The 22,658-nt window shown below is 37.5% G+C and overlaps 1 protein-coding gene across 1 annotated transcript; it reads right to left on the bottom strand.

The window, feature by feature from the left end:
* Positions 1-10,587: 10,587 nt before the first annotated feature.
* Positions 10,588-21,080, bottom strand: LOC107765788 (truncated transcription factor CAULIFLOWER A-like). The gene is made up of 8 exons (XM_075240853.1): positions 20,747-21,080; positions 13,503-13,581; positions 13,019-13,089; positions 12,809-12,908; positions 12,099-12,140; positions 11,960-12,001; positions 11,683-11,792; positions 10,588-11,054 (listed from the first exon to the last, which is right to left on the bottom strand). Exons 1-8 carry the CDS (start codon positions 20,929-20,931, stop codon positions 10,955-10,957), a joined length of 729 nt encoding a protein of 242 aa, XP_075096954.1. The 5' UTR covers positions 20,932-21,080; the 3' UTR covers positions 10,588-10,954.
* Between the last annotated feature and the right edge of the window lie 1,578 nt (positions 21,081-22,658).

The following is a 22,658-nucleotide window of genomic DNA, read 5'->3' on the forward strand; positions in this document are numbered from 1 at the left end:
AGTGCTCCACAATGGAATAGTCTTGCACTTTCATCTTTCTTAGAAATTCTTCTGCTTCTTCCTCAGTCACCGCTTTCTTCACCGACACTGGATTATATTTTGAGGTCTTAGCTTTTCTCAAATATTTAGGGGCAAAGCATCTCCCTGATCGAGTCAAGCCATGGGTCTCACACACTTCTTCTCTGACCTCTTCCCCCTTGTAAGTTATTGCCACTCGTTCATAGTTCCACGGGACCGCCTTGATGTTGATCACTGGAAGCTGAGTTACTGGTTTTATAATAACAGGCTCTGCGCGAGCACCCTTCACGAACACAACAGGTTTACTTGTAATCCCTGGTACCACCACTTTAGCTTTCTTTGGTTTCACTGCAACAGTGCTTGATGACCCTTTCTCAGCTACCACAACTGGCTTGTTGTCTACCTCTTTCAACTGAACCACTGATTTCCCGCTGGTTACCTTTTCCTTTGAACTGGTTTCACTGGAGCGGATCATCATCACTATCTGCGAGGATTTCTTAGCCTCCCCTCCCTTGTGTATCAACTCAATCATATGGGTCTCATGGTGAGCTGGTAGCGGATTCTAGTTGATATTTGGTGTTTCTAGGGCCTGAACCTCGATCCGATGAGTATCTTGTACAGCTGTTTTTAGTTTCTAGCATTTCTCTGTGTCATGGCCCAGGGCCCCTAAACAATACTCACAACTCACCAAACGATCAAGATTTCTGGGAAGGGGATTCGACATTTTGGCCTCGATCGGATTCAACATACCCAACTGTCTCAATCTGTGGAATAGGCTGATATATGATTCTCCTAATGGAGTGAAAGTCTTCTGCTTCTGCAACCTCTCATTCTTAAAGGCTTGATTGGGTAGAAAACCTGTTCCAGGAGGGTTCTTGTTGGCTTTTGGGGGTGGATGGATATTTTGTGGAGCTTGGTAGGGACTCTGTAGAGCTGGGGCACGCCATTGTGCGTGAGCGAGAAGTTGGGTATAGGTTTGTGCGTGATAGACAGAAAAATGGGGATCTGGCGGTGGGTAGTAGTGTTGTGGTGGGCTATATGGAGTGTGGGGGTATGTTTGTGGATAGGGTCGAGGCTGGTTGTAGAACGATGGAAGGTTCCTGGATCCAACCCAAGATGCCGACTCGATTGTTGCAACATCCTCTTTCTTCTTCTTTTAGAGTACACCCCCAGTACCGTTTTGAATGGCCTGGGTGGTTGCTTTGATTGCTGAGTAACTCATGATCTTATTGGACTTGAGTACCTCCTCAACCATGCCTCCCATTTTCATAACTTCATTAAAGGACTTGCCCACTGCTGACACCAAGTGACCAAAATAAGTGGGCTCCAAAGCCTGCAAGAAATAATCAACCATCTCGCTTTCTTTCATCGGAGGGTCAACCCTCGCCGCTTGCTCTCTCCAACGGAACCCATATTCTCGGAAACTCTCACCGGGCTTCTTCTCAATCTTCATCAAGATTATACTAAAAATGACAGGCAAAGGCTTGGGCCAAATCGTCCCATGTGTACCACCTGCTATGATCTTGTCTGGTGTACCATTCTAGTGCCGACCCACTCAAACTTTGGCTGAAATATGCCATCAGCAATTCGTCTCTTCCACCTGCTCCTCTCATCTTGCTACAGAATCCTCTTAAGTGTGCTACCGGGTCACCATGCCCATCGTACAAATCAAACTTGGGCATTTTGAACCCCGCTGGCAACTGAACATCTGGGAACAGACATAAATCTTTGTAGGCCACACTTACTTGGCCCCCTAACCCCCTCATATCTCGGAACGATTGCTCTAAGCTTTTGACCTTTCTGATTATATCTTCATGCTCGGGATTCTTAGGCGGTTTCTCAGTCTCCGCCGGGATATCAAGATAAGGAGTGTAAGGATATGGTTCTGGAACTTTGAAGGTGGGTCAGGAGGATAATACTAGTTGTCATGAGTCTGGAACAGAGGTTCACTGAAGGATCGGTGTAATGTAGCAGGTGGAGGTGCCACAAAAACAGGTGTAATTAGTGGTGGAGGGTATGAGACTTGTTTTGGGTGGTAGAGCTTGAGAAGTATGGGAAGTGGCGCCATGACATTATTGGTAGAGGGGAAAGGCTGGAGATGAGTTCACAGTTGGAGGCTCCGGAGGTTAGGCTGATGGTGGGATATAAGCAGGATGCAGGATAAACCGGTGGTGGATGCCCCTTCTCCCAAGCTTGGTACATTTCAGCCATCTGTTGTTTCGGCTTATTCATTTCTTCCCTCATTGCATTAACGTCCATTTCTTCCACCTCTTTCGATGGGTCGACAATACTTGTTTCCAGTTCCTAGTCGACTATATTCAGCCTGTCTTTCGATCGGGTGTTGTAGGAGTGAGTTGCTAGAATGCCAGTCAACTAACCACCTGCCTGAACTGAATACATCAAACAACAACCTTGTTAGCGATTAGGCTTTAACAGATTGGTAACCGCACATTGGGCATGAATGCACCTAAACAGTTAACCGTCTTTATTATGTATTTGATCGGTTGCATGCGTCATCCCGACCTTTCCTTTCTTTTAATTGCAAACATCCCCTTTTCTTTTCTTTTCTTTTCTTTCCTTTTCTCTCGTTCTGGCCTCTATTCTCTCTTTGTTTTTACTCTCTCTTATTTCTATATTTCTTTCTTGCTTTTCCGCTTTTTCCTTTTCTTTACTCTCTTGCTTTTCCTCTTATTTTCTTTCCCTTTTTCTTCTTTCTTTTTTTTTATTTGGTTGCGGTCGAATCCTATGGAGATTGCCTACATATCATGACCCCGCATGAATCAGACCAAGCGTAGTTCTTGTAGATAAGTGTGAAAGTAAAATAAGACATTTTTTGGGATTTTCAGTTTTATAAACACAGATGCTTCGAATATAAAGGCTCAATACTAACAAATTTCAAAAGACGAGCAGACTCTGATGCAAAGAAAAAATACCGACTCCGAAATTAAGCTATCATACTCCAAAGAAATACAGACTCAAAAACAGAAAGAAAATACAAACCCAACATGACTTATAGACTCTAACAGAAAAGGAAATACAGACTCAACAAAAAATCACGAGTACATCAAAGCTCCTGGTGCCCGCTGGACATCATTCGGTCTCGCCACGAGCCTATGTGCAAGATCCCTTTGAAGTCAGTCCAAGTCGTTCATTATTTGTTTAACAAACATCATCACCGCTGCAAAGAATGTAGTGCGAGTCATATCCTCACAGATGTGGCACTTCATAACGATGTAGTCAACGATGTTTCTAATTCTCTCTCTTATGACGCCCTTTTCTTGTAACAAACGCCCAATCTGCTAGGCCCTGGCTTCCAAAGTTTGCTCAGCCGCATGATTTTGCTCGTGAAGTTGTTGCAAATCTATTTCTAATTGCGTCAATGTCGTATAACAATGTTCCCTTTCTACTTTGAAGTCTTTTTCTTGCTTGATCATTTTGTTTTCTGTGGCGATGACCTTTTTCTTTAACCCTGCGACCTCATCGTCGTACCTTTCTCTCAACTACTTAACCAGGCGTACCCGTTCGTCTACGTTTTTAGCCAATTGTTTTTCAGCCTTGGCTAGTTCACTTTCTACTTTATTCAAATCGAAACTATAGTCACTCACTTTCTGCCTTAGGTTAGCTATGAGTTTTTCATCCCTGTCGCTTCGGGCTGGATTTTCTGCCGCTACTTTCATCTTCTGAATTTGAGCTCGAAGGGTTTCATTTTCTTTGGCTAGCCTTTTCTTTTCCCCTTCATCCGCCGCAATCTGCAAGCTACTCTCGAATTGAAGCTCCCTGATTTGCTTTTCCAATTTTCCTATTGTGGCCCTGTACTCATTCTCCTTAGCCACCCAAGCCCATTGTTCTTATGATGCTTCAACGAATTTCTGAACGTGAGGCTTTTTGGCTGGTCTTTCTTGTTCATCCCTTGCAGTGTTCTTCTTTCTATACCAAGCAAGATAGGCAGGTGAGACTTCGCCTCTAGATAAATCATGCACTCGAGTGTTTACTTTCAAGTACTGGCATTCATTCCAAATAGAACGAACTGTCTCTTCATGAAATTGACCGTCAGAACTAACCTCGACGGCATGCGTACTAAGATCTTCATCTGGATGCATCACCTGACACCTTCCCAACTATCTCATCGCCCGGTAAGGAGCGTAAGGCTGAATACCTCGCAGACCCATCAGGAGGAAATAAGGACTAGTGGCGGGCATATACAAAATTTCTTCAACAGGAAGCCAACCCAATGTCCATTCTATTTGCCCTGCAGTAATGGAGCGAAGGCAGGATACCCAATCTTCAAAACCCTCTGGCCACTTAAACCCTGCAATTCTTGTGTCAAACTCTTCAATACAACTTTTCTCTGTGGATCCGTAACTCATATACTGAGGGCGATAGCACAGGTGCTCGATCATCCACATCTGTAATAGCAAATTGCACCCCTAGAAGAAATCTTCCCCAGCTTTACAGGGTGTGAGAGCTCGGTATATCTCAGATACTATCATAGGGGCGAGAATGCTCTTGGCATTAGTAATCAGGACTTTAACGACTCCGGCCACCCGCAAATCAATATTCCCGTCTTTTCGGGGAAATATCACAAGGCCTAAAAAAGCTACCATGAAGGCGAAACGCCTATGCTTATCCTATTTTGTTCGGTTTCCTTTGCTATAAACCCTGCTTGCCGGATCATTGAATCCTCCTACATGCCCGTACCTCTGGTATATAAAACGTAGAGTAGCAAAACCATCCTCCAACTCGGAATACGGTACTCCCTTGCTTATCTTTAGCAAATCCATGAACTTGTGAGAGTTAACGGCTCTTGGAGCGATCGGATACTTATGCTTCAGCCCTTCAGTACTTCCCATTTAACCTGTTATCTCTTCCAAGGTTGGGGTGAGTTCAAAATTTGAAAAGTGAAACACGTTATGGGTCGGGTTCCAAAACGTAACCAAAGCCTTTATGACATCTCCTCTGGGCCTGATTTTTAACAACCCGGTGAGACCTCCTAAATGTATATTGACCTTATCTTGCTCTGATTTTCCCAGATCTTCCCACCACATGTGCAACTCCAAAGGGATCTTGTTCATGACTGCTATCGACAAACTTGGACTCGTGCTCATTCTGCACATTTATTAGGGCGATTAAGCAAAAATCAAGACTCATTTGACTCAAAGACAAAATTGAAACACTTTTCCTTTTCCCTTTTTTTCAAAAAATAAAATCCGGTTTTGCAAATACGGCCTTTCAACACCTCGAAGACGAAGATTTTAAGGCTGTATTGGCTAACCGATGAAAACCTTGAAAAATGACCACATGCAGCTGTTCTTGCAGAAATAGCCTTCCGGCGCCCTTTTAGAGACATTCGGCTATTTCTGACAAGAATGGCATCACCCTAACTATTTTCAAATAAAAGTAAAATTTTTGTTCTTTTGGATTATTCTTGCAAAAAGGAAGTTGGATCTGATGGGGTTGCCTACGTATCTCACACCCTGTGAGAATCAAACTGGCGTAGTTCGGGCAAATAAAACAAACTATTTTTTTCGAAAACAAAAGTCTTTTTTCATTCCATTGGCAAATAAAACAAACTAATTTCTCAAAAATTCGGCAGAGTTTCGACACTATTTGGACATTGGTTTTTTCCAAAACAGGCGATTAACTCTCTTTGGCCCTCATACTGTCATTTCTTTCCAAATGCTCTCCTTTTTAAAAGCCGGTCAGCATGCAAATCCAAAGCAAATAAATGCACAAGTAGCAAGTAAGATGCATCAGAATGGTCTTTTTGTTTTGGGTGCACCTGTCCTAGACAGACCCAACCCCTGTGTTGAGTCTCCAAAGTCAAATATGCACATGATGCAAACAAACGTTCCTATTAAGGATCCGGCATGAGGTATTGTTATACTAGGTTCAAAACCTTGGGTTTATTTGTTCTAGACCTGGCTTACCCGAGCGGACAACTCGAGCCGAGGAGGGATCTGTGTACCGGTAACCAAAGGATCATCCGGCTTTGCAACTTGTCCGAGCCTCATTCTATTTGGAATTTGACACTAACAGAAAGAAGTCATGACCAGCGTGCACTCCTCAGGAGAGAGAAGAGAGGGGTTTCGTAGCAGTTTATATACAGTTCAGATAATATCAAAGCGATAAAAAGCAATATTTAGCACATTAGGCCCAAACATGTGAATAAAATCAGATAATAAATAAAGCCAAATACAACGATTCATCTAAGCTCGAATTCTTGAACCCTGAACCAGAGGTTCTAGGTTTGATCCCCAGCAGAGTCGCCAGAGCTGTCATACCTCCTTTTTACTTACACCCTCCGGAAGGGTATAATGGGAGTTTTCCAATTAAAGGACAATCGAAACGGGATTTATTGCTAAAAGATTAAGAGTCGCCACTTAGGATAACTTATGGTATCCCAAGTCACCGGTTCAAATCCCGAATCGAGGAAAAGATTGATTCTGTATTACAGTCCGCGAACACAGAAATCCGGGTAAGGAATTCTGTTAACCCAGGAGAAGGTGTTAGGCATTCCCGAGTTCCGTGGTTCTAGCACGGTCGCTCAACTGTTATATTCAGCTTAACTATTTGATTTTAAACAAGTTTTAAACCTATGTGCAAATTTTGACCCTTTAACCGCTTCATTTAATTATTTAAAGAAGATTGCAACGTTATTAAAATACGTCTCGAACCACGTCACATAAATGCACCCATGGATTTTTGACATATTTTAACATCGTTGGGATTTGGATTTGGGTCACATAAATGTGCACCCGAATTTAGGAAAAGTAATTTTATTAAAATATCACACCTAAAGCAACTACGCGTTTTTAACTTTGCGAGGGCCATGTAAACTTACTAAATGGCACGCCTCGAATTCTAAATGTTTTTAAAGACATAATTAAAGGGCCACGCGATTTGTCATTTTACTTGGCGCGGCACGCCTCGATTCCATTTTTAAGAGGATATTCAAACTATAGCTTGAAGGGCCATGAGTTATGAGTTATCTAATTATGACTCACCTCCAATATATTTGATGGGATTAATTAATTAACACTAAATGTAGTTAAAGGTTCCATTCAAACTAACTAGGAATGCTTATGGGAGGGAAACTTAATTCATTATATAAAGGGCTTGGGCCAACCCAATTTGATACAAGAAAACACTTTCCGAACTGGGACTCAAAGTGAGCCCAAATTCTAAGACTTGTAGCTGTTGAGTCAAGAACCAATCATCAAATCCCTACCCCGTTTGAGGCTGTCAGTGAATTCAACATGAGCCAAGGAAGGGACTGGTACCTGTACAAGCAAACTTGGGAGTCATTTTAACTCATCATTAACCAGTTAGATAACACCCAATAATGATCCGATCATGGAAGCAATCGTGAGTTCCAATTCCAATTACTAACAATAGGCGATGGAATTTAACAACTTCAGTCTCATAACAGCACAGTTAATCATATTGCTCCTGTACAGAGGCTACCATATCTACTGATTTTAGTCATTCAATCATCTAATTAAGCGGATTGCTGCTTAAAGTTATATGCAGAACTTCATCGTTGATTCAACTACACGAACATGATGTTTAAGCTTTCAGGCAGATTCGAAACTAAATGTCATGACAAAGTCTATTTATACATCATTGGTTTTCAAGTTACCGAGCATTCGACCAAAATTGAACCTCATGTCTATTTCAAATCAGACTCACCCTCAAGGAGCATTGTCACTGACCAACACACAAACATGAATATATGCAAACTAAAGTTTCCAAATAAAGACAAAATTAAGCTCCTAAAATAAGAACAAATGGCCAACATGCTTCAAATCTTCCAGATTTCCACATCACAAGGTTTTTACACTGAGGAGTTAAATAAGTACCTGAGATCACAAATAAGAGAAGGTGAGAAGATCCGCAACACAATAGCAAAAGCAAGGGTCAGCAGCAAAGCAGATAAAAAAAATCGACCATCAGCTCCAAAAATCGAATTTCAAACCCAGAAGTTGAAATAAACAACCAGAAACCAATTCGATCTAAACAATGGACTTGGAAAACTTCAACCCAAGCTGATTTTAATCCATTTCTGAGGTCGACTAGTCAGGATTTGTTGTATCATCAGGGAAACTTCATAAATTAGCCAAAGAACTCAATGGAATAGTACCTTTTCTGAATTTTTCGTCTAGAATTTTCAGAGATTTTTAGCCCTTCCCAGTTTCTTGGGTTTGTATTTTTAGCTCTTGAATCCTTCTAATTATGCCTTGAATGACAAGGAAGAGATGCCTTTATTGGCAAGCAAATAGGGCAGACCCAAGGATATACATATTTGTCATTCAGTCCTTTTTTAGTTTCTATTTTAGCTTAAACACCCCTGGTTTAAATTCAGATTTTGCAAAGTAGTCCCCTCCCCAGCTTCCTAGAAGCTTCCCAGACAGTTATAAGTAGATTCCCTCACTAAGACTACCCAAACTAACCCCAATACCCCTGTTATTTACCTTAAAGCCCAAATGAGACATGGGTCAAATTAACTCACGACTGAATTTACCCCAAGAAACCAAACCAATTTGGACGGGCTGCTCTTTGCCAAATGAACCAAAGACAAACCAAAGCTCAGATGAACACTTATCTATTTGAAAAAAGAAAAATCTGCAAGCCATGATAACATGAAATGATTTCAAAGCAAATCTACTAACTTACTGATCAATTAACGATGACTAGGCAAGGATTTAACTTAGTTGAAGTAACTTAATTTTAAAAAATAACTTGGATGGCTAAACAGAAATTAAGATCGAAGAATTATCCATGCTATTAACACAATGGACTAAAGAAATCAGAAAACAAACTTTCACGAAGAAAAGAAGGACAATGACCGAAAGACCAATCTAAACTCGAGAGATTAGTCGAGTTTCAACCAGACTAATATAAGAAGATTAAGCTAAAGAAAAGGGGAGGAAGAAGAGAATAAGACAATCAAAAAAGGAAGAGAAGATAAGAGAAGAAAAGAGCTTACCGATTTAGACTCGGAATCCATCGGAGATGAAAGCCCTAACAAAGCTAAGGTCGAACATTTGAATCCGAACTTCAGACCTCGAACAACGGTGCCTTCTGACCATGCATGTACCAGAATTGACGAAAGAGTGGTTTTGAACTTTTGTGGTTGACATCAGATTTGAGATTCGCGGAGCTCTGGGCCGATTCGAATGAGAGTAGTTGTGGATTTGGCATGAGGGGATCCTGGGGGTTGTGGGGTGTTAGTTTGGGGTTGAACGGAGGCGGCGCTAGGGTTTTCTTTCAAACCAGATTCGAGACGTTCTGGGTTGATTCGAGGCAAACGGAGGGGGAATTTGGAATGAGGGGCTCTTGATGGTCATGGGGTGTTATTTTAGGAGTGGTTGGAGGTGGCGCCGCTGGTGGATGGTGGCGGAAAAGGGGCGATTCCGTTAGGGTTAGGTTTGGGCTCTCTGAAGACGGAGGTGTTGGAACAATGAAATGGGGGGGGGGGTAAGGTGCGTTCGGACATATATATATTGACCCCCCCAGTTCTGATCCGTTGGATCAGGCGATATCAACGGCCCAGATCAAACTAACTGGAAACGACGTCGTATGGTACTGGGGGTTTGGACCGGGTTGGACGGTCTAGGCCTGGATGGGTATGGGGGAAAATGGCTTTGGGCCTAGGCACTTTTAACTGAAGGCAGCCCAATTCTATCTCTTCAATTCTTTTTCCAATTTTCCATTAATTCTCAATTCCTTTTCTTTTTAAAAAATCTTTTTCTTTTTCCAAAATGAAAATTAAAACCTAAACTAAATTATCCTACCAAATTAAATTAATTAACCCTAATAATTGTTACTACAAATAATTAAAAACCAAATTAAAGGAAAACTACCAAAATAAAAATAAAAATTAAAAGTGCAAAATAAACTATTTTTATGATTTTCCCCATTTTATAAAATAACTAATTTGTCAATTAATCCTAAAATGTAAACTTAAATCCTAAATGCAAATGCAACATATTTTTTGCAATTTTTATTAATTAAATAAAATAAAAAATGCACAGACAAATGCAAATAATTACCAGAAAATGTCACAAAAATCCCCAAAATTGCAAACACTGAAAGAAATTGTTTTGTTTTGAATTTATGGGAGTAATTCATATAGGACAAAAATTATTAAATTATTCAAAGAAACACCAAAACAATGTAGGATATAGGTGACATCCTAGGCAAATTCCACATCAACAAAACACAGGATAGATACTGAGTATATAAGTAAACGGGCCTTAGACCCTAGTAATGCGTTTTAAAGCAGTGTGGACAATATCCCTAGTGGACTAGGTTGTTAAATATGGTATCAGAGCCACTTCACGTGCAACTTTGAATGGTGTTGGGGAAAATCTCAATGTCCTCACTGAGTCCATGGTGGGGGGGGGGGTCGTATGTCCCTAGGCAATTCCTATATCGACAAAACACGAGAAAGATAGTTAGTATACAAGTAAACAAGTCTTAGATCCCAGTGACGCATTTTACAGGATATCAAAACAATTTTTAGCAATTAGAAGGTGCTGAATGAAACATTTCACATGAGAATACAGATTTGCAAGTAGCCCTCCCAATGACCTTGAGCAAATCAGTGTTTGGGCATAACATTGTATTGAACTCAAAGAAAAATACATAATTGTATTGACAATAATTGTAAGGCAAAAATGTAAACAGATGCCAACAAATGGACCTCCTCTTCCATTTATGAAGGTTAGGAAATTTACATTCTTCACCATATAAAAAGAAAGACAATAAGGTCCTATATATATATCAATATAAAGACACACAATATTAAGAATTTCCCAAGACAAGGCTTAAAATCTTATTTTCCTCCACATAAAGCAGACGAGAACACAGAATTGGAAAACTTGAACTCCAGCAAAAGGACATTCCTTCAGATGCAACATATAAAGTTGTTTATTCATGTGGCAAAGCATCCCATATGGCATGGATACAAGGAATCAAGATTTAGGTCAAGCTCATTCCTCCTTGCTTCTTCTGCTTCCTCTTGGTAATTACCTCTAATTAATCAACAATTACCATCACCAAATTAATGAAACAATCAAACAAGTAGTGGTTAACCAACTTTGTAAACAAAAAATATTAAAGAATTAACCTAAATAGCCAGCCATCCAACTGCTTAAACTTAAAATAACCAGCGAATCTATAATTCATATAGAATATGTGTATAACCATGAATAATCAATTATAATTTATGTATACTAGCTACCAGTGTTATCAAAAGCAAAAAGCGGAAAAAAGCTCTATGGTCCATTGAGGCTTTAACCGCAAATAAATGTGGGGCTTTGATGAAGAAAGGCGCAAAAAGAGAGTATAAACGTACAGTCCAAGAATAATAATCATATTCATGAATAAAAAATATATGGTTACAAAATTTGGAAAAAGTATGTCATAGAGCCTTGATGATGCATTGACACGCCCGCTAGGCGAGCTAAAACACTCAACACATTTTACGCCTCACCTTAAGGCTTAAGCGTGCTTTAAGGTGCCTTTGACAATACGGTCGGCTAGAAAAAACAAACAATGAATCTGCTGGCTATTTGTGTAAAGATCCCATGCTCTCAAAAATAGTACTAGTAACTATGTTGGTTTTTGTTTATTTATCTTGTTATAGAGGACAACAATTACCCAATATTTAGGCATGGATGTGGTTGTAGGAGGAAAGATGTTGAAGTAGGAACTTGATTTTGCTGATGCCATTCAACTTGCTGCCCTACTGTGTTATCCTTCTCCTTAATCTGTTAAGAAGCAAAGGAATTAGAAAAAATGAACATAACCTATTAATACAATGTCTATGATATTTAACAAATTTTCTAAGATATATGAAGTGCTAAGTTATGGTTTACTGTTGAAAGCTTTGCTAATTTCTGAAAAACTTAGAATAAATAACAAGAGACAAACTCACCTTCTTGGATAGCATGTTATTCTCCTCCTGGATTGCCTTTTCCTATGAAAGTATAAAATATTACACTCAAGGCATTTAACCAAGATTACAGTACTTAATAATTAGTAGTAGTAATTAAACTTGGCATGCATATAATTACCTTTTTCTGTAGCATAGAGATTGACTCATGCATGAGTTGGTTCTGCAACACACAAACATCTGAAGTCACAAAAAATATCAAATTTTGAATGAAAGAAAAGCATGGGCGAATGTGTGATTCAGTCGTTAATGAAGTGAGTGAAAACTATGGAAGATCGGGGTTCTAATTGTAGCTGAGACAAAAAATGTTAGGTTATCTCTTCTCATCTAACCAAACCTTGGTAGACAGAGTTACAGATACATGTGCTCAAGGGTGAATGTACTCTTTACAATACAAGTTCGGCAGAGCTAAGTTGTTTGGCCGAATCTTGTATTTGTTTTAAAAAATTCATTTAATATGTACAAATTATAAATTTTGAAACCAATAACTCCGAAGAGTTAGAATTCAGAAGTCCATAACTTCAAATCCTCGGTCTGTTTCTACCTAGGTTACCCAGTAGAATAGTAAAGATGCGTGCTAGCTTAAAAGAATGTACTTTGGCTTTTTTCAAAAAGGCAGATGGTAACGGAAGGAATGAGCTTTCACTTTTGTTATGGTCAGCTTTACTTGACCTACAGTAGTTAAGGACTCAATTCCTGACGGTCCAAGACAAAGAAAACAGTAAAAGGAAAAAAAACAATCAAGTCTAACTCCTAAATGCGCCTCTACTAGAAAAGAACACTGATCGAATAAGTAAAAAAAAAAGGAAAAAAGGAAGGATTATGGCATGCCTTTCTTGATCGAATAAGCTTAAGAGAAGTATCAAGTTGTTGTTCCAAGTTTTGCAGGTCCTTTAGGCTCAATGAGTCAAGATCTTCTCCCATATAATGCCTGAAAATAATTTTAAAAAATTGAATATGAAAACTGAGTCTGTTCAAATTGAAGGTGGAAACAAGAATAGTATATTTGTGCTGCAATAGAATTAAGCAATCATATTTTACTTGTGGTTCCTTTGTAGGAGATCAATCTTAGCCTTGAGTTTAGCATATTCCAGGCTCCAGTTTTCCTGCACCTGTATTATACAAATACCAAAACATCAACTTTAAGATGAAAATGGAACATTAATACTAGGGAAAAGGGTCAAACTTTACCCTTCTACTTTCAAAAATAGTCTGCGAACAAAAATACCAACTGCCCCTATGTCCGTTAACCGATCCAGCATGGCCAACAACATCCCACGTGGCATAACATTTGGGTGAGATGATGCCATGTGGCATGCTACGTGGGATGTTGGCTGCCATGGTGGAAGGATTTAATAGATGAAGGGGCAATTTTGCCAACTTTGTGTGAGGGTAGGAGTATTTTTTGTTGGGAAAGCACTGAGGTTAAATATAAACTATTTTTGAAAGTAGAGGGGTAAACTTGATCCTTTTCCCTTAATATTATATACCTTGTATTTAGTTTAAATATTTTTTTTGGTCATACCGAAGATTCAGAATTACTTGCAAGCAAACGTCTCTCTGTGTATGAGTATCTCTCATAACGTTCAAGAATTTGTTCCATACTGTTTCAAGGAAAAATGATCATTAGTTTTTCTCTGTGTTAAGTAAAAGTCCTTCTAATAACAGTTATGAGTGGGTGATTGTGATGATTATGTGTAAAAAAAAATGTATAATGCACCACGAACTAATATTAACAGATTAACATGCAATAAGAGTAAAAAAGATTATGAACGAACGAAAATAAACATATATAGTGAATTTATCAAATACAACCTAAGATACCATAGACTTTTTAGAAGGTATTTTTAAAAATAAGCATTGGGCCTAACTCACACCCCAAAAGCTAGCTCAAAATGAGGCTCCGGCCTTATAAGGAGACCGGGGTTCTCATCTCGATCCGATGTGATTCATTCCATTCACTACCCCTACCCCACTCCACCCCATGCCCACATCCGGACATTTTTTTATTTGGGGTTCCACTATCCTATCTGGAGAAACAATTATGGATCAGGGGCATTTCCACCCCTCCCCTGCTTTAATTGGTCCGAGGGCATTCCGCCAACCCCCCCCCCCTTTCTGGGTACCCACAATGATCACGGGCCTGGCTCTAATACCCTGTTAAGATAAGTCTTGGACCTAACTCATACCCCAAAAGTTAGCTCGAAGGGAGAATGCTTGCTCAAGCTTTATAAGGAGACTCATCCTGGTCTGATATAGGATTCATTCCATTCATCCGGTATGCGCTGTCTCAAAGCATATATTAGAAAGAATAAAGCTAATCATTAAATTAGTTTCATGATGGAGTATTATTTTCCCAAAAAATAAAAAATAAATCATAAGTATAATTGAAACATATGATAATAAGGTTAGTTATTTTCCTTAATGTCATTTACACAAATTAATAAAAGGAATACACTGAGTCAAATCTTAATGTAACAAATAAAAGAAATTGAATGGGCTAAAAATTATCACAATTATATGTGGGCCAAGTCAACATTAAGAGAGCCTTCGATGCCACGCATCATCGATGTGTTTTTCACAAAGGACGAAGGCAAGGTCGAGTTGACTCAGAAGAAGAACGGGGACGAGCACTACCTTTAGTAGGACAATAACGGCTAGTTTTAGAGATAAGACCTTTAGAGATTATTCTCGTGAATACAGGATTAAGGAGTTATACCCAAAAGCATCAAAATACAAGATCCTGCAGGAAAAGAGTTTGAACAACTGGCCTAGTATGATTGGGTGCCAAAGTATTGTAAAAAATGTTTGATGGTGGGACATGACTGTGAGGGAGAACAAGGAAGAACAGGAGCAACCAAAAGCAATATGTAAGGTGAGCAGCAAAGACTAATAATGCCTAAGCAACAAGGATGGAATGGTAATGTAAATGGTAATATGCAGCAGCCAAAGAAATCAGTAACTCAATGGGTGGCAGTAGGGCCAACAAAACTAATAGGGAAGGACACGGGCAAGCAGATAGCTCAAGAGCAACAGAATGATCCACAGAAGCCTAATGCAGATCAGCAAGGGTGGACAAAAGCTAAAGACAGAGGAGGAATGACAAGTCCAATACAGCAAGTACTCACTACTAATAATGGATTCTCTCCACTAAGAGAGGAAACAATGGAAGGCAGTACAAGCTAGGCAGATGATGGTAAAGTTGAAAATAGTATGGGAGAAGAAGAAGGGAAAGTACCACCTAATCCAAAATCTATATGAAGATATTCACTTGGAATCTGAGGGGCTTCAATAAGGTACATAAGCAGAAGGAGATGAAAACTTTCTTGAAAAACATAAAATTAGTCTTATAGCAATAGTAGAGCACAGAGTACAGACCAATAAAGAAAAAGAGATCATCAATAAATGTGCACATAGATGGAGTTGGTGTTCCAATAGTTCAGCTAACGAGAAAGGGAGAATATGGATTCTATGGGATACTAATAGTATTCAGTTCACTCTGATTCAGAAGCATGCTCAATACATCCATGGCATAGTTGAAAATAGTTGTTCTAGCAAACAAATTGCTTTTACAGCCATTTATGGATTGCATACCATCGCTCATAGGTGTGACATGTGGGAAGCACTAAGGAGGATAGATTCTCAACTGACTAACTCCCGGCTAATCATTGGAGACTTTAATGCAATAAGGAATATTGAAGATAGGGTAAATGGTACAATGGTACAGGAAAATGAGATCAAAGACTTTAGATCTCTAATGGAGGATTGAAGATTGAATGAACTTGGTACTGTGAGTAGATCTTATACATGGACAAATAGCCATGTTTACAGTAGAATCGACAGAGCCATAGTCAATGCACACTAGATGATAAACATGCCTCCAATGCAAGTACATGTGATGGATCCTCGGTTCTCTGATCACTCTCCATTATGTATAGAGCTGGAAGCAGAACTGGAACATAAAGGGAGACCTTTCAAATTTTTTAATTGTCTTGCTGAGCATCCAGATTTTGATAGTATAATTAGAGACATATGGAATAAGGAGAACAGAAGTATGAAAGATATCTAGCACAATATAAAAAGTGTCAAAGTGGCCCTTAAGAATCCGAACAAAAGGGAATTTACCAGTACAACAAACAAGGTTCAACAATTGAGGGAGGAGTTAGCCAACATTCAAGCACAGATGAGAACCACTACAACAATAGCTTACATGTTTGATTCAGAGAGAAATACAAAAAAGCAACTGGAGAAATGGAGTACAATAGAGGAGAACATCTATAGACAAAGATCTAGAATCCAATGGCTCCAATTGGATGATTCCAACACAACCTTTTTCTTTGCAAGCATGAAAGGGAGAGCAACCCAGAATTAGATAAAATTCCTACAGGATGACAAGGGAAGGTTGATCAACAAACCAGAAGATATTAAACAATAAATTGTGGGGTTCTACAAAGGACTGCTAGGGAGTTCCACTATAACATACCTGCTATTAATCCTACTATAATGAGGAAAGGTACAGGGCTTACAAGATCTCATCAACTACAACTTATAGCTCATTTCACTAATGAAGATGTGATGAAGGCATTACAAGAGATAGGAGACTCAAAGGCACCAAGTGGGGATGGGTTCAATGCATACTTCTACAAGAAGACTTGGCACATAATTGGTAAGGACATTACAAAAGCTGTTTTGGAGTTCTTTAACGAAGGGCTAATGTACAAACCAGTAAATATCACAACAATCACTCTGATCCCAAAAGTGAAAAACCCCTCTGCTGTCAAACAGTTCAGACCAATATCTTGTTGTACTATCATATATAAGATTATTTCCAAAATGCTCACAAGCAGATTGCAAACAATAATGGAGTCCCTAGTTGATATGAGTCAAGCAACATTTGTACCACGCAGGATATTGAGTGATAATATTCTACTAGGACATAAACTTGTTAAAGGCTATGAGAGGAAGGGTGTATCACTAGGGTGTATGGTAAAAATTGATATGCAAAAGGCGTATGATTCCATAGAATGAAATTTCCTTGAATAAGTGCTCACAAAAATGAATATCCCAGGAAAGTTTCTCTTATGGATCATGGCATGTGTTACTACAGTGTCCTATACTATAGTTGTAAATGGAAAGCCAACAAGACCATTTGATGCAAGAAGAGGAGTTAGACAAGGAGGCTCATTGTCACCATATCTCTTTGTTATAGCCATGGAGTATCTCACTAGAATATTAAAGACTCTGAAAGGAAAAGCCTGATTTCAACTACCATCCCAGGTGCGAGAAGTTGCATATTGTTCAACTCAGCTTTGCAAATGATTTGTTGTTGTTCTGTAGGGGTGATGTGGTATCCATTAAACTACTATATGAGTGTTTTGATCAGTTTTCAAAAGCTTCAAGTCTGATTGCAAACCAAGATAAAAGTTTCATATATTTTGGAGGGGTTACAAAGGATATCCAACAACAAATTATTCAATGCTTAGGTTTTTCCACAGGCTCCCTACCTTTCAGGTATCTAGGAGTCCCACTGAGTACTAAGAGGTTATCCATAACTCAATGTCAACCTCTTCTGGATAAGATGCTAGGCAGAATCAAGCACTGGACAGCCAAATTCCTATCATATGCAAGAAGATTGCAATTGATCAAAAGTGTACTGTTTGCTATTCAATCTTTTTGGTCCCAATTCTTCCCTCTGCCTAAGAAGATCATTCAAGGAATTGAGACAATTTGCAAAAGGTTCTTATGGACAGGAGAAACTGAGAACAGGGCTAAAGCTCTAGTAGCTTGGAAGCAATTGTGTTGGCCAAAATCTGCAGGGGGTTTGAACATAACAGATATCTTAATATGGAATAGAGCTGCTTTGATCAAACATCTATGGAATATAAACAAGAAGAAGGACCGCTTGTGGATACAATGGATTCACACGTACTATATCAAATAACAGGTAGTATGGAATGTGAAGGTAAAACAAGCTGCTTGGATCACTCAGAAAATCTTAGGTGCTACTGAATACTTGAATGAGGCAAGTATAGGAATAGAAGAAGTGATGAACATGCGGGAATACTCCATCAGGCTGGTATATGATAAGCTTAGAGGTGAACTACCTAAAGTGGAATGGAAGAGATTAATTTGAAACAACATTAGCAGCCCAAAATGGATATTCAACTTGTACTTTGTAATTCTTGGAAGACTGTACACGAGAGACAAATTACTGGGATGGGGTATAGAAATTTGTTCAGATTGCTCACTATGTGGAAGAGCAACAGAAAGCCATGATCATCTATTCGTCAAGTGCAACTATTCAACAGTAATATGGAGGAAGCTGCTACAATGGCTGGGAATAACAAGAGATGTGCAGGGGTGGAATGATGAAATTCAGTGGGCTGTAAGACATGCAGCAGGGAAGAAACAAATATATGTAATCTATAAAATGCTGCTAGCTTGTGCTGTGTATTACATTTGGCAGGAAAGAAATTAGAGAACATTTCGAGGAATACAAAGGAGCTGTGAGGAGTTAATCAGAATGATAGTTCAAGAAGTGCATTGTCGAGGAAATTTGAATTTTAAGGTAGCTAGGAAATTGCAGGAGTTCAATTTTTATCCATAGACTGTAGCTGAGTAGTCATGAAGGAATGAGGGCACTAGATTTGGGGCTGCATGTCCAAATCTAAGTGAATTTTGAGGGGTTTTTTTTGTTATACTTGTAAATATTTCTCTGGTAATAATAAAAATTAATTACCAAAAAAAATCTAATTGTTTAAACCTAGATCTAAATTTTGGGTCAAACTGACATAACTCAAAAGTTTTCGTTCCACAAGATATATAATCAAAGATACGTAACTCAAAATTTTCATAAAACGTCAACTTGAAACTATAGTACTAAATTTTAATCAAGTGTGTTCAACTTTTACTGAGGACTAATGCCTCCTTACTTTCTCACTTCTTAATTTGGTTAAACTCCTGTAAATCTTCATTTTTATCAAATATGAGTATATGCAAAAATGTCCTAACACCAGAAAATAAAATAATTCTCACTTTTCCTGAAGAAGGTAAGTAAACAGATAATATTCTTACTTTTCTGTTACAATGCACTGCGGTAATAGTGCTTATAAGTACAAAAACATGTCAAAACTGGTCCTTTTTTTGATTGAGAGTAGGTTTAAAATAGTCCCTTAGATATTACCTTTGAGCAGTTTGATTATTAATTTGATTCTGCAATCTCCATCCGTTATACTTAAACTCCAAGAAAATAGCATAAGATTTGCAACTATATATGACTAATGATTATTGATGACAACTGACAGCAAATGCTTGAAAGGATTTACTTTTTATTGATAACAAAGTACTCTAACGTACAATTATTTAAATTATATACTATAGTATTATATTATACATATAATATAGTAAGTACTTTATGAGGCCTCATATATTTTTGGAGCATAAAGCACCAGTTTTTTTGCCTTGGGGTTGAGCCACCATGTTTATAAAACATTATTTAAATGTAAGAAAACTTAAGGCATACGAGGGTTTATTGGAAGCAACTTCTCCACCTTAATAATGAAGTGGTAGTAGTAAAGTCCGTATACATATTACTATCCTCAGACCCCATAAAGTAAAAATATACGGGGTATATTGTTATTGTAAAATGGAAGGCATACAAAGTCGTACGTGGCAGAAGGACAGCGACAAAGAAAGTAGTTTGGCATGTTAATTAAGGATTCCGCAGATGACAAAGTTCCTCGGTAATTATACAACCCTTATATCAATATGAAAAATGTTTCTTGAAAAGTGTTTTTTTTAGAGCAGAGAGATCTGATCATAAACCAGATAATTCATTGCGGGTCATTTATTTCCTCTCCTGCTAAAACATTTAGGTATTTATTTGATAACTGAAAAAAATCTGAGGGTTAATAAGAATACATGTTTTGAAATTCAATGGATAATAGGGTTGTCTTCTTTATCTTTATTTACTTAAATATCAGGGTTTAATGTACGATAAGGCTCAAACCCTTAATGTGCGCTCAATCCACACATCACATGTTGTGCTTTCACCATTAGATTAAATCTCTGGAGAATATTTAGATACTTCCAATATATTGGAGTATATATTATTCCGTCCAAAAAATATACTCTATATTCTTTAATGTGATTATCCTATTGGTCTGGTTTTGTTGGGATTGTTGGAACCATTCCATTGTCTTTGGAACTAAGACTAGTTTAGAAGTAGCCATATTTGCATAGAACTTCAGTCTGTCATTTCCTATGGACACATCAAGAAAAAGAAGAGGCAAAAAAAAAAAGTTGCAGCAATAATATCTAACTTGAATTATCCACATGTCGTTCAGTAATCATCATATGAACCAAACATTAAAAATCTCGAGAATAACGTAACAAGCTACTCCTAAGTATTCATTCATCGTTTTGTTCTAGAATAAATCCTTAACAAATTCTAAGAAAAACATATATATATGCAACAACAACAAGGACCTAGTGAAATACGACTAGCGGGGTCTGGGGAAGAGTGTGTACACAGACCTTACCCCTATCCCGAGGGTAGAGAGGCTACATATATATATATTTCTTTTTGATCTAATAGAAACTAAAATGTTATCCCTTCAGAAGGAAAATATTAATAGAAGAAATTAATTATACAAACAATAAAAATAAAAAATTGGGAGCTAAAGTTAGAAAGAAAACCCATATAAACTTAAAATTCTAACTCCGACTCTGAATAAATTAACAACGGAAATTTAAAAAAAAAAAACTTACCAAGAATCAGAAGTGTACTCAAAGATCTTTCCCTTATGAGAAAAAACAATTAAAGCAACTTCAGCATCACAAAGCACTGAAATTTCAAGTGCTTTCTTCACTAAACCTCCTCTCCTCTTTGAAAATGTCACTTGCCTGTTAATCTTATTTTCTATACGCCTTAATTGCACTTTCCCTCTCCCCATTCTTCAAACCTAAAAATAGAAACCCTGAAATTATACCCTAAAAAAAACCTAGTTATAAAAAAAGGAAAGAACCCAACTTTTTTTTCTTAAAGAAAAAGTAAATAATGGAGTTGGATAGAGTAAAGATATATATTGGTCTAATTAGAAAAGGTGTACATAAATGAAGGAGAAGAAAAGGGAAAGTGGTATTAAGGAACCAGGTGGTTTTTAAGAATGCGTTGTCGAATTATGATTGGTTGAAGGTACAACGTAGTATGGTATACATTAGTGTCTGCTGGATATTTCTCACAGATATTTAAGTGTGTTTTCCGTACAAGAGGAATTGTACGACATCACTGTAACTTACTACAGTATTTATTTCTGTCCTTTCTCGACACTGTTGACGGCGTTCATTTTTCTTTATATTTTAAACATATTTTGACCTTAAACATTTGGTACGCAAAATTTATTGGATGATTAATATACAGTACTTCCTTTATTTCTAATTTATGTGAACTTACTTAAGTAAACTCGAATTTTAAGAAATAAATAATTTTTTTGAATCTTCAGGCTTTAAACATTGTCATAACATATGTATGACTATAAAGTTTTTAATTAATAATAAAATAGAAAATAATATTTTTGCGGACTCAAAATGAAATATGTTCACATAAATTAAAATGAAAAAAGTATATTCATGTCAAACAAAACAACTAGTAGAATACAACATTTAAAAAAAATAATTTTAAAGATTCTAAATCAAAAAATTAAAAGTGAAGGACTCACAATCATGCCCCCTAACTACTAAAGGATCATTTGGTAAATGAGATAAGGATAATAATTCGAGAAAAAGTGTGAGATTAATTTTATACTATATTTGGCTTGGATGTATTAACTAATTTAGAGATAACTTTTACACTAAAATGGTAGGATTAGTTATCCCATATAACACTTTTCTTTTAAAAAAATTGTATTTTTATGATGCGGCTTTATTAACTTCTCTTTAAATTGTTTTAGCACTGCTGTTGATACTAGATTTTTTAAAAATACAATTAGTGGAATGTAAGTAGTCTCACAAAAAATTGTTAAATTTATTTGTTTACTGTACTTTTAATTAATTATTTAGTTCTGCACATTTAGGTAAAGGATATATTTCTGTTAACAAAGTTCATTTTCATGTGCGAACCTGTTTTTTTTTTTTTTTTGTTTTTGTGAGTTAAGCATGTGAATATTTTTTTTATATGAGTTATAATGAGTTTTGAAGCAAGACAACTAGTACGGGCTAGAATATTTTTGGACTGACAATTAAGAAATAGCTAGTATTTATAAAGTCATTGAAAAATAGTCATCATTTTATTGCAATACAGAAAGTTCCAGCATAATATACTGAAGATTGGTGCACCTATGTATGAACTTTCAGCATATTATGCTGGAACTCCAGCACATAGAAAGTTTCAGCATAATACACTCGAGATTGGAGCATCTATGTATGAACTTGTAGCATATTACGCTGGACCAATATATTGCTGGAACTCCAGTATATTATGATGGAAGTTCGCACCTTTGGGCCTACAAATTTTCTTGTTGGACAAAGACAAACTCAAAAATCCCACCAAAATATTAATTAAACTTAGTTAAGTAAAGAAACAAAATTTTAAAATGAAACTACTTTTTTTGTATTTTTAAATGTTATAACAATAAAGTAAAAAGTAAAGAAAATAGGCTAAAGTCATGATAAAATTAAGATA

This window comes from Nicotiana tabacum, chromosome 20 (assembly GCF_000715075.1).
Source record: "Nicotiana tabacum cultivar K326 chromosome 20, ASM71507v2, whole genome shotgun sequence".
In the NCBI taxonomy this organism is placed as follows: Eukaryota; Viridiplantae; Streptophyta; class Magnoliopsida; order Solanales; family Solanaceae; genus Nicotiana; species Nicotiana tabacum.

What these genes read in the sequence shown, in the direction of transcription:
- LOC107765788 (XM_075240853.1), bottom strand. Translation starts at nt 20,931, where the DNA reads ATGGGGAGAGGGAAAGTGCAATTAAGGCGTATAGAAAATAAGATTAAC. An exon ending in GAGTACACTTCTGATTCTTG is followed by an intron (nt 13,582 to 20,746) that starts GTAAGTTTTTTT and finishes TCCTTGAAACAG; the next exon opens with TATGGAACAAATTCTTGAAC. An exon ending in CTCCTACAAAGGAACCACAA is followed by an intron (nt 12,909 to 13,018) that starts GTAAAATATGAT and finishes AATTATTTTCAG; the next exon opens with GCATTATATGGGAGAAGATC.